The sequence below is a fragment of the Vitis riparia genome, chromosome 2 (genome assembly GCF_004353265.1).
Source record: "Vitis riparia cultivar Riparia Gloire de Montpellier isolate 1030 chromosome 2, EGFV_Vit.rip_1.0, whole genome shotgun sequence".
Taxonomy (NCBI): domain Eukaryota; kingdom Viridiplantae; phylum Streptophyta; class Magnoliopsida; order Vitales; family Vitaceae; genus Vitis; species Vitis riparia.
In genome coordinates, this window is record NC_048432.1 from 17,267,200 (window position 1) to 17,280,182 (window position 12,983).

The 12,983-nt window shown below is 39.1% G+C and overlaps 2 protein-coding genes across 2 annotated transcripts; one reads left to right on the top strand and one right to left on the bottom strand.

Moving 5' to 3' along the window:
* Positions 1-1,595: 1,595 nt before the first annotated feature.
* LOC117904106 (B3 domain-containing protein Os03g0120900-like) lies at positions 1,596-3,752 on the bottom strand. The gene has a single exon (XM_034816628.1). It carries the CDS (start codon positions 3,269-3,271, stop codon positions 2,036-2,038), a length of 1,236 nt encoding a protein of 411 aa, XP_034672519.1. The 5' UTR covers positions 3,272-3,752; the 3' UTR covers positions 1,596-2,035.
* A 5,667-nt stretch (positions 3,753-9,419) lies between these two features.
* On the top strand, positions 9,420-12,967 carry LOC117934491 (mitochondrial import inner membrane translocase subunit Tim13). Its single transcript, XM_034856202.1, has 2 exons — positions 9,420-9,578; positions 12,544-12,967. The coding sequence occupies exons 1-2, from the start codon at positions 9,459-9,461 to the stop codon at positions 12,691-12,693; spliced, it is 270 nt and encodes an 89-aa protein (XP_034712093.1). The 5' UTR covers positions 9,420-9,458; the 3' UTR covers positions 12,694-12,967.
* The last annotated feature ends 16 nt before the right edge of the window (positions 12,968-12,983 follow it).

Below are 12,983 nucleotides of genomic sequence, written 5' to 3' on the forward strand. Positions count from 1 at the left end.
CTACCTAATAGTAGCATATAAATAAACAGTAAAATTCATACAGCAGCAGTGACATGCATCTACAAACAATCTTTGATTTAGATCATATAGAACTTTTAGTGGAAGAATAATACTACAGCGGAAGGAAGGAGTTTTACATTATAATATTAATTCTAAATTAGGCGAGACAAAACTTGCTGCTCAGGTTAGGTTCTAACTTATGATTTTTACTTCAGCTGCGACGAAGATACGTATTCTAATTTGTGAATTAAGGACTTAAAGCATCAAAAACAAAGAGGGAAATCCACAAACTAAGACAATGATAAATAGGGAGATAAACGTTTGATTCAACAAATTGTTTAATTGCTCCCTAACTGATAAGGCAAATCCATAGAACCAGTGGTAGAGGCAATTTTTAGCAATACGACAAGGAAGGAGAAAATGGCCAATAGTAATGTTAACAGATGTGATTTAACCAGCTAAAAACAGGTGGCAACAAGAAATGGAATTTCGCATTCTTGTGGGTACCGTTTTGATCAGTACGTCGCTGTCCAGAGGTTTAAAAATAGATAAAAAGTCCCTCAATGGAGGGATTTCATTACTGTATCAATATTTTCTATATATGATCAATTCCTTCACGAGATCGCTTTGGTCTACTATTTGATGAGGTTGTGCAGTACATCCTCCACATATGTTATTGATCTACAATAATTAGATGAATTAGTTCATTTTAGAACGGAAAGTGTGTGTTTGTATATATATATAGAAAAATACCCTTCTTGTCTACCTGAACACAGCCGTAAGCACTCTATTTCAATCTCTACCTAACATAAAGGCAGCCACTAGGTCCATAAAGAGGTGAATGAGCTGAACTTATCATCACTTGTGGACCACCATTATCAAGCAAAGAGGAAGTGATAAATTCTATGTAATAAGTGGCAGTTGTCTCCAAAGCCAAGCTATTTAATCTTTAGTGCATATATAATTACTACTATTGGATCAATGGGGGAAAGTAGAATCACTCATAGTCATAGGCAGCAAGCTATATATCCAAGTATATGGAAATCTATGCATGCAGTAAAACTATTATATATGTAACTCACAAATTACAAGAAATATGTGGCTTGGGCAACAAAAAGTTTCATTCCTTAGCAAGTATATATAAGCATATTTAATTTGGACATCAAAAGTTTCAAAACCACCTCTCATGGGTCTTACCACTTTTGAGTGCTCTCACATTTAAAGGGTGGAGTGAGGAATTAGGATGGGTGATGAGAGAAGACGAATATCAATCAGCAAAAACAGCTAAACAGACTAGTAAGAATTAATGATAGAAGGAAGAAGGTTTAAGAAAATTAAGGCGGAAGCTACCATATAAAGCTCTGCAACTTTCTCTGCAATACCTGCGGGCGTGCCCAACGAAGCAGCGACAAGAACAACAACCTAGCAGAGTAATAAAAACAAAAGAGAGAAAAAAACCTTCAATTACATCAAGTAGCTAGTAATGTACTGAGGGAGGAAAGTTTGTTACTCACTTGAGAACAGTAGAGAGAGAGAGAGAGAGGGGGGGAAAGAGAGAGAATGAGAGAAAGATAGAGAATTAAGGTAGCTGCAGGTAAAGAATAGAGAGAATAAAGATTTCGCCAACTAACTCAGTGGAAAATTAAGCAAGGTATGGATACATGGAGGCCCTACAAAAGGAAAACGTGAAATCACGGGCACGATGGATCTATGCAGATATATATTAATATCTATATATGGTGTTATACACAAGTTAAAAGAAGAGGGTTTGATATGGGCAGCTATCTCTAATTCGATCCCCACGAACCCAAAAACCTTCAACCAAATTAACTTCTGTAGTACAACGAAAAACAACCTACTCCCAACACGGGTATTCCATAATCTCCATCCTCTTTATTCAGCCACTGAACCTGACACATTGTTCCCTTTCTGAGGCCTTCATGATGGCAACCATAACCGATTAGCTGTCCTAGTGACCGTACCACCTTCTCCTTCTTCTTCTCAAGTCTTTGCATTCCCTCTATCTCTGCTGCTCTCAGATATCCAAATCAAAGGACATTGACTCCTTCCCTTTGTTTAGCAAGTTGGTCGGCAGCGTGGGCAGTGGAGTACCATTATAGAGCCTTAATTGGAGAGGATGATGATGGGAAGAAGGTGAAGAGAGGTGTGGAGGCTGAGATGCCACTGCCGCATGTGGTATGGAGGTGGAGGACAATATGTCACATTCATCCGACTCCGATATTGGGCACTCCATGTTTACGCCAAACAGCCTCAGCCGCTTGGCTGCAGCTTTCCCGTGGACCACCGGCACTGAGTTGAATACCATGGGCTCAACCCCACCTTGTTGCACTTGCACCATTCCAACCTGTTGTGGGGCAGTGGGTCTAAGGTAAAAAACTGAACCTGAGCATGGGTTTACCGCATTGTTGTAACTGTATGCGCCACTGCCGTAGGGGTTCCGTCCACCGAGATGACTCATGTAGTTGGGCTGCGCCAGCTGCACCTGCTGCCGCCCCATTGACACGGCCCCTCCCGCTACCGGAGCCTGCAGGAACAAGGGACTCCATGGGACTGACCGGTGGAAGAAGTGGTGCGCTAGAGATGAGGGCTCCGGCGCATCTGGTCGGCGCCTCCAATCGATGTACAATCGATCCTTACCGGACTCTCCAACGCCGCGCTGGAATGACACTATGTCACCGGCGTCGAGCTTCTTCTCCTTAACAAAGCGGCTCCACCCTTTGGTCATGACGTAGCTCTGGCTGCTATTCCAATAGGAATATCTGAATCGCCATGGCTTCCCACTTCGGTCCTCGAAATTCAGGAGAAGACCCTTCTCGTTTGCGGAGGAATCAAGCGGGAAATACTTCTCAGCGTGCTGCTTGGGAATAACAAGGCGATTGAGCTTGCCGACATCGCTGGGGGTCACGACCTTATCAAACATATGCTCTCTCTCTAGGGCTTGGGAATCTCTCCGCCTGACATCATCATCAACAACATCATCCTCATCATTTGTAGGCGATGTGTCCATGAGCTCAAGTTTGGAGGCGGCTCCACCCTCAAAACATCTCATCCCGTCTTCTTGGTGACCCAACCAACCCCGTTGAATTTGGGCATCCCATCGGTCGCCTCCGTTGGGGTGGGGAACAAGGTTTCTGTACTGAGAAGAAGACGACGATGGGGAGGGTGAGGATGAGTATGAGAAAGGAAGCTGCTTACCTCTAATGACCTGCTCTTGTTCACACACTACATCTCTATCTGGCAGCAAATCCATGATCTCTGATTTTAGCTGGATCTACACCAAATGACAAATCAAAATCAAGCAATACAAAAATGTATGGAAAATGGCAAGTGGGTGTGTTTGTATTCGGGGTAAGGCAACTCCCAACCCCCTCCTTAGCCTGATTGAAACTAATAATAGTAGAAAAGCAAAAGGAAAAAACGACACCACCACTACTCCTTCAACAAGCCGTTAAGCTTGTGGTCTGTAGGTTAGACAGAGAAGAGAAGTAGAAAAAAGGAGGGATAAGAATGAGGGTTGCCGTTTGACCAAGAAGAGTGGGAGGAGGGAAGGAGAGAGGGAAGGCCATGGAAGACGCAAAGCAGTGGGAGTTGATTGTTATTCTTGTTGACCTTCAGAGATATAGAGCTAAGCAGTATATGCGTGATTTTTCTGACTCTGGGTGGGTGCCTCCCTGGAAGCTTCTCAAGTTAGGCGATTATCTCTCTCTCTTTATTCTTTCTTTCTTTCCTTCCTTGTTCCAACTTCCAAGTCTTGAGTCCCCAGAGTCTTTAGAGTCTTTATACGTAGGGACCCACGTATTATCTGATTGGGCTCATGTGAGCTTGTCCCAATCATCGTCCTGGATGGTTGTTCATATTTTCTGCGATAAGGCCCAAAAGGCCAGCTGTTTTTGAGGGCACGACCTTCTAATTGAATTCTGCAACTGGCTCATCTCCTTGCTTCAAATTCTCAACTAATTAATTAGCCCATCACCACTTGAAATTGTGTAACTATGGTTAGGGTTTTGACTTGTCATTTTGTTTTGTACGGAACCAATCGAGTGGGAAAAGGTTTCGGACCATTTCCTTTAGATGTGGTTGTTAAACTTATCCTGTGACACACTGTATCCACCTTACCATGCCCTTCTATATATTATATCACTTTATTTTTTTGTTTCCTTTCTGGGAAAGAAATTCCGCACCGAGCTCGTGCCTGATGGTTTTATAAAATAATCAGTCTTTGGGCCCAACAACTCATATTTTACTAGTCAGTCGAAGGGTTCTATTCAGTCATGTGAAAATACCATGTGATGATAATGTAATCTCATATCAAGTTGTTTAACGTGTAACAATTTAATAAGGCCTTTAAATAAATGTTTGAAAAAGGGTGATGAGTTGGGGGTTTAGATGGGGTTGGTTTAGGCTTTTAGGTCCACAAGGCCCCGTGGACCGTGAAGACGATGCAACCCGGAGGGGGGCCCATACATCACACCCGCAATGTGACAAAGTGTCTCTGAGCATCCTGATTTTGAAGACTTTAAGCTCCCATTGTTACTGGAAAATGAATTATGTTGGAGGTGGAGGGTACTATTGTTAATGATGAATATGATGTCATATTTTAGATTCATGAGCTGCATGCAAATAAATATTCAAAAACTTCAACAACATAGCATATATTTTCAGAGATTTGTACCTTGCAAATATATATATATTTACATATGATGAGTCCCCAGAAATACCTGCCCATGGCCCGTGGCTTGCAAGGTCATGACCTGTCAAGAGAACTGACGGATGGACTCCACTGGAAGACAATGTGTACACCTGGATTAATGTATTGCAGAATGGGATTGTAGAACCAAGGCCAATGTGTACCCTCTCAACCCTAGTTGTCTAAGAGGGTCTCCTCCTGACTGCATCAAATGGGTATCCACCCATCCGTCCAGTACTCATTTTTAAATGGGTTCATGAAATTGACAGCCATGTATATGGTAATTGAGTTAACATTCACTATATCCTCTTAGTTCATCAGCATCACCTACTCAGCTTGCTTATTTAATCTTGCAGTTTTGCATCATTTTACGTGTGTTCTTATCCTTTTAAGGCTATGCAGCTTCATCCGCTTCTTCGTCTTCCTCCTCAAATGACTAGGGTTCATGATGGCTTGATGTAAATCGTTAAAACCAAAAGGAGTCCTTACTCCTTACCCATTACTCTAAAGAGAGGTGGGCGGCCAATAGGACCACATGGCGGACCACACTGAGAAGTACTACCCTAAAGTCTTAACAACAGCCTGACTGCTTGATTTAAGGAAAGATCTTAAATCTCCATTGAATAGATGCTTTTGGTTTTCCACCCACAGCCTTAACACCATTGATCATCTGTCCATTTTCCCCTCCAATTTTCAACGAAAAACAAACCTTATATATATAGCTGATGATTTTGTCCCAAGACAATATAGCTAGTTAACTAATGAATAAATTAATTAATGATGAGAGAGATAAGTGCAATTATTGGAGTAAATAAAACCCAACATGTCTGTTTTGTGGTTGGGCGAGTCTCCCACTTGGAATTAAAATGACAACAGACGCACGCAAAACTAGTGGAGGTTAGAGTAAGATGGAAGGCCCCATTAATTTCTTGTAACATGTCATTATTATCAATAAAATAAGATTGCATCATTAATTACTTTGAAATGTCTGGGCTCTTAACAGTATGATTATATGACTCCTCATGCGTTACATGTATATATACAAATATACATATAGTTGAGGATGGGGCTTTCGTCATCTGCTCCAGCCAGGGTGACGTTTGTTTTTTTATTGAAGGAATCAACATGCATGAAATCGCTTGCTTATTATATGTATGATTCTTTTGACTTGAATGAAATGAGGCCCAGTGCCCCCCTTCTTTCCAACACCACTCGCATCCCAAGAAACACACTAACCCGGGCCTCATTGGATTGAGCTAACCCTCCAGCCTATGCTTCCTTTTGTGTTTTATCTTTTTCATTGTCCTCAACTCTCCTCATTTAAAATCTTAATTAAGAATAACTGAATGATAATAATTTATCTACAGCACTAGTTTTCTGTCCTAGTTTTTGGGCAAGACTAATTAAGACGTTGTCCTTGAAACTACAGCTGCGCTGATGGGGTTTCTTTTAGTGAAAGGGCAAGCAGCTTTATGATCTCAACCATGTACTTTCAGTTGTAATCCTCCAATTACAGACCTCATATTATGTTTCTTTTATTTCACTAATGTCCTTATTTGATGCAAAACAATTAATATGTCCCACCAAATCAAGGCTGAAGAGAAGGGTCTCTTTTCCTTCTGGTCACTACATTATTTAACTTCCAAAACCTTATGTGCCAACAAGAAATTAAACTAAAATAATATACATCTTGTACCCGCCCAAGTAAAGCTTAATGTGTGATGGATTTTGACACTCTTTTCCTTTCCTCATTAGTATAGAAACATATGTAGGCCCTTCAATTACAATGAATTTCATGACTTTAGTAAAAAAAAAAAATCAAGTTGAAGAGACCCATCACATAGGTGGTGGGTCTCAATTATTTTGTTTTCATATATGCAAAATGCACTACAGATGTTGCCATGGAATACTAGATATAGCTAATGAGCTTTATAACTGGGAGGGTGCTGAATCTCACTAGCTAGGTCGGTCATTAACGACTGTTCATTATGACTGGGGGGTTGAGGGCTTTGATCGCACAATATATATTTTTATTTTTTTATGATTACCGTGGATTGCTTTGCTTACAAGTCAGGACTTGAAGGATTCCCATACAATCTACCCTTATGTGTAACATGTGTAATATTACAGGTGTCCCACATCGGCCAACTAAGGGCGGTCCCTCCCAACATTTTGTGGGATCAAATTGTGGAAGTGGTGGCCGAGAAGTGATGGGCAATTTGTGTATGGATAGCAGCCTTTCTGAATTCTGATTATGATGATGACGACCACCATGACCACGACTTGGAAGAAGGGTCCAACGATCTGGCTGTCAATAAAGGAAAGAATTACTTTAAATGGGAGATTTAATTGTAGATTGCAGCCAGTTGCCCCCTCAAAGTTTCCATATTCTCTCACAGTGGAATCCCTCCAAGTCCTAAGCCACATCCATTCCTTTTGACACGGATTCTGGGGAGAGAGAGTTAATATTTCTGCATCACCTTTCTTTTGTAGAGCCTCTTTTTCTCATTTGGCTGTCAATTATTTATGGAATCATGTCATACAGATCATGGCCTTGCTTTAGGAAACACACCCATCTACATAGTCCTAACTAGTTGTTTCTAACTAATATTAGTTTAATTCAAGTAGATTCAGAAACCTGCACCTGACTCCTTAGAATAAAAATTCTTATATGTATTCATTGTAGAGAGTGACCCATATATGGTCCCCAAAATATTTTAAGAATTACCTAATCTTGCAATGAACCCAAAGAAGATTTTTCTTAATGAAGCTTTATATGTATATTTTACATGATATTTCTTCAGTGTCCTAGCTAGAAGACCTCATATTTCTTCAAGTCCTAAAATTCGAGAAACCAACTCTTTGATTGGTTATCAGCCTTAATAAAGGTTGCTTAAAAGATGTAAAGGGAGCATGAAAATGAATGCAAAGCAGGTTGCGCATGGGAGCAGCTACAAACGATGAATCAAGCAATGTGCAGAAGGGTGTGGGGGTGGACTATGATGTCTCACCTGTTGGAGTTATTAATGGACCCCTTCCTAAGTCCCATAACATGCATAGCTTTAATGGGTCTACACACCTACCCTATATCCTCACCAAGCCACCACTCCCCCACTACGTAGCTCTCCATTTGCCCCCCCGCTTTTTGTCTTTGATGGCTTTGTTTTCTTTCCCTCCTGGATTGGGTTTGTGATACTTATTAGTTATTATAAAGATGGTTTGGGAAAAAAATATAATAAAAACTTTGAAGCAAGTTCTAAGAATCCTGTCCGCATCTGAGGCTTTAGAGGATTGCATCATCAGCTAATCTACTAGTACCCATTCACTCATCAACACCCAGAAGAAAAAAGGGAAGGAAAAACCAAATGAATGAAAGGAAAGTTTCTATGGTCCTATCTGGTTATGTGTTGGACCACACCCTCCAGACTCCACCGGACCACCACCACCACCCACACTCTACCCTCCAGGCTATCTTTTATATTTCTTCTGTTGGCTCTATCTTCTCACCTCTCTCTCTCTCTCTAGTCCCTATTCCTTTTATACAATTGCATTTCTATATTCATATCCGATGTTGTGGTTTTGAGGTAATGTCTCATATTAATGCCTAGCTAGCTAGCTAGCTAGCTAGCTCTCATTGACTTCAAAAGTGAGATTGTATCCCTAGCAAGGAAGGTTAATTTCTGAAAATACCATTTTTTTTCATAAACTCCATATCTAAAAAGAAAATTCTTGAAAATGAGTTGTCATAGTACTACTAGCTAGCCCCAATGGTACGCTTACATTATTGACTCTAACCATCCTTCCAATTGCTGCTGCTCAATATCAAAATCCCATTCCCACCTCAACTTGATGCTTTATATGATAAAAACCATCTGACCCCCCTTCCTCCTCATTGGTGGGATGTGATTCTACAAATCAAAGCTCATGACCCATACTTGAAAGACATGGTCAGAAGCAATCAAGTTTGGTTGTAGGTAGATAGCTTTAGTACTAATCATCTAATCGGAACCATGTGTGATGTGTCATTTATATATATTTATATATGTATTCTATTTCAAGGGTCTCATGCATGTATTACGTCAAAAATGGGCTCCAACTATGTCAGGCTGGATTCATTATTCCCATTTAGAAAAATATTGTAATCAGACCTCTGGGATCTGACTCTATCCCTCGTATCTACACACTAATGGTCGGAACTCAGAAGACATTCCACAGCGTATGGTATAGCCCAGCCAGAAACTAATTTGCATTATCGTCAAGTATAAAATTTTAAAAACATTAATAAATTTTTATATTTTAAATGCAATTAATACTATCCATAATTATCATTCAATGAGCTGAAAGGGTTTTAGATATTGATTATGAATAAAACAAAAATATTCAAGGATCATTTAAAGAACACAAGTACTTTGTTTAAAGAATGTTTTGGATTTTTTTTATTAAATATTTTAATTTTTTTTTAAGAATTTAAAATAACAAGAAATATCTCAACAGAGGATTTTCAAGAATTTTAGTAATATTTTTGTAGCAAAAAATACTATTCATTGGGCTTAAGAACTCGTGGGTGGCAAATTGACTGGGCTTGCTCTGAATTGGGTGGCCCAATTGAAATCTCACTGGGCCGCCTTCAGCCCAAGGCTGTAGAGGAGTTTAGGTTGAGTGGAGCATGAAGGTCTTTAGGGCATTGGTTCTATGTATATATAAATATATCTAGGGTTTTAGCAGGGTTTGCAGAGATTGAAGAGAGGAGATGGATTCTTTTTCAACACATTCTCCATCAAGTGGATCGTCTCCCCAAATGTCAACGGAAGATTTCATGGACCAGCTCAAGACTCAGCTTGCCCAGGCCTACGCCGAGGAGTTCCTCGAGGTAGGCTATCAAATTTTCATTTTTATTTTTCTGAATTTTACCAGTACAAGGGAATCAACTTCTGTCAAGTGATTTTTATGATCATCTCCCCTGGTGGGTTCGTTCTCCTTTCGTCGATAAACCCTCCATCCTTCCAGTCTAAACCCTCCCTAAATCGGTGGGATGCATCTTAGTAAACTTTTTATCTGCTTCTATTTTTAAATAATTTGATTTAATATCTAACTTCATTGATTGTAAATGATAGGATCAGTTCATTTGCATATGGTTTTCTGTTTTCCTCTTCACGGGTTTGCAGTTTGAGGTGAATTAATCTCTATATTTTGGATCAAAATAAGAAAGGATTGGAATATCATAATGAAAAGTTTGCCCAATGAGAACCATTTTATGAATTTTATCTGGAGAAGGTCCAAAAAAGGAGCTTTGGTTTGATTCAGGGTGCTAAGAAGAATTCTTTTGGATAAGAATGAGTAATCAAATGAAATAAAGCAGCTCAATGAGACCCCATGCCTACAGGCAAGAGCAAGCATCATATAACCTAATTGAGACTTTTTGGAACATACTAAATCTTACCAACTTTTTGACTAAGAGCTAAAGTTATTTGTTCCCTAGCCTGCACTTGGGCATTGGCTAGGTTGCCAAATCTTTCTGACACTATCTAGCCTGGAGTTCAGCGCCAAAAATTTAGATGTTTATAATTTAAGAAATCATGTTATCATGCCTTTGATGCTTGGCTAAAGTGGTAAAGGCTTGGAGAGGATTTGTGGGAGATTTCAGGTTTAAGTCCCAATGAAGGACAAAATTTACCTATCAAGAAAAAAGGAATCATGTTATTATATCTAATTGGGTCTGAGTGGCTAGTTCCTCAATATATTATATCAAACAATGACATACTTGCTCATTATGAAATTGTGCTTATTGTTAATATTTGGAAGGAATCCAACCCTTCACTTTGATCTGATTTGCCTGACTGGGATTTGCTTGGAGGAGGTTCCTGTAATGTAGTTAGATGGGCTAGAGAGGTTTCTGGTTTAGTATAAGAAAATTTACTTGGAAATTTTAAATATTGCAATATTTCATCATCTTATCTCTAGTTACCTTTGTTTTTTTTTTTTTTTTTTTTTTTTTTTTGTGAAATTTGGAGAGCAATATTGAACAATTTTCAAGTTGACTTGATGGAAAAATGTCAAGCTGTTGTGAAATGTGTTTAGCATGTTATATGGATAATATATCTATATATATGGTTGTGCCTTGTGGCAATTTTGCATACATCTTGTGTACTTTAGTGTGTTCTTTTTTGCACCTTTAATATATTATACTCACATATACAATGGTACGCAAGACGTACACAATGGGTACGAGAGGGCATTGCTAGAAAGTGAGAGAACACAAAAGTAATTATTCCTTCCCTCAACTAAATCTCTCCCAATCTACAAAATCAATTAAAGGTATTGAGCCTTCTTTTATGTATATGTTAATCCATAACATTAGATTTGTAAGGAAAGAACACTTTAGCACTTGAACCTGCTGCTCCTCATTTTCTTACATTCTTTGATTTCATTCCCTCCAAATTGTGCAAAAAATGCATCGGCTCGAAACCTTCTTGTGTTTTCCTCTCACAAAAGAGTCATGTCAACTTAAAAGAGTCTCCCTCACCATAGAAAGAAGGATCCACACAATGCCACACAAAGAAAACAAAAGTTGTTATAGTGCCCTTACTTTGGCATAGTGTAGGAAAATGTGATCTATTGATTCCTCTTGGCTTTTGCAAAGGAGACATATGTTCATTGATAACCACCCTCTCTTTTGAAGCCGATCCAAAGTAAGCTCTTTAACCCAATTAGCTTCCCCTGCAAAAAAACTCACATTTGATAGGACCCATGAACTCCCAATAATGGTCACCGGGAAAGCAATTGCATGCCACGGCTTTGGAATTGAATATAAAGATTTGATAGAGAAAACCCATTCCTAAAATCCATATAAACTGCTCTATCTTTCTCTTCCAACTTCACGGACCTTCCTTGTAAGCTTGAGAAAAATAATGAGTGAGCTTTTATGTATTTCATGGTATAATGACAATTATATAGATGCTTTCTCTTAGGAATCTTGGTCGATTGGGAGCCAGTATGTTAGCTTGATTTCCTAATAGTTCCATTTTGGTTCTATGGAACCATTTAGACATCTTAAAAATCATTGGGTGCTAGACAAGGCCCTAGAACGTAGGGTTGCTCTATGTATTATAAGTAACTCCATTAGTTGCTCCCTCATAGACCATTATGCATGATTGTTGTCCTCAATGATTATATTGCTTCTCTAAGAAGAAACATTAGATGTTTTTTTTTTATCTAATTCAATTAGTAAAACTTGATGTGATTTGAGCTTGCTAAATACCCTCTTTCCCATTCCATTCCCTTCTACATCTCTCTCTCTCTCTCTCTCTCTCTCTATGGATATACCTCCATGGAAAATAGTAATAATAAAACTTGATTTAAAGATATATCATGGTTCACATCTCACATATTGCATTTTGCATGCGCCACTAGTAGTTTATGGGAGTAAGAAAGCAATGGAATGGTAGTGGTGGTAGTAATGCTAGTAGATGATATAGAAAAATATAGTTAGGACTGAAAATGGAACTAGAAATTGGACACTCTGTATCATCTACTGTCATTTGACACCTTGAGCATGACATTGGAACCTAAATGGTATCAGGTATGTTAAGAGAGTAAAAATCCTACTTCCCAATGGCGAGCACCAAGAATAAGAGAGATTCATGTCAAAAGGGTATTCCAGAAACTTCATCGAAGCATTAGAGAACTCATTTTTTTTTTTTTTTTGGTGCAAGAGGAACTTTCCAATTTTATCAAGGTGAAAATGCTGATAATTTTTTGCTCTATTTGTGCATGTCCTGATACTGATTATTTTTTGTTTTATATGATCTTTCTATTTTCTGCCACCTGTCATACAGACTGTGAGAGGAAAGTGCTTTGAGAAATGTATCACAAAACCAGGGTCAAGCTTGAGTGGGAGTGAGAGTAGCTGCATCTCTAGGTGTGTGGATCGCTACATTGAGGCCACGGGTATTATTAGCAAAGCTCTATTTAGTGCACCACGCTGAAACTGAGCAGAACAATATCCTGATGAAGATTAATGCTGCCAAATTTCAGAGGAACTGCAAACTGAAGAAACAAGCATATGTTTGGTAATGCTTTCCCAAGGAATAATCTGTTCGCATTGAGTACTGATTTAATTACAGGCTTGAATGTCAGCCATATAGACCTTGCCCACTGGGGCTTTATCATTGTTACTTCAATGCATGGATGGTTATCCTAACATTTGTGTGCTAGGCCTTTGATAGCATGCTCAGCTGACAATATACAAGTTTTTTACTAGAATCTTCATGGTGAT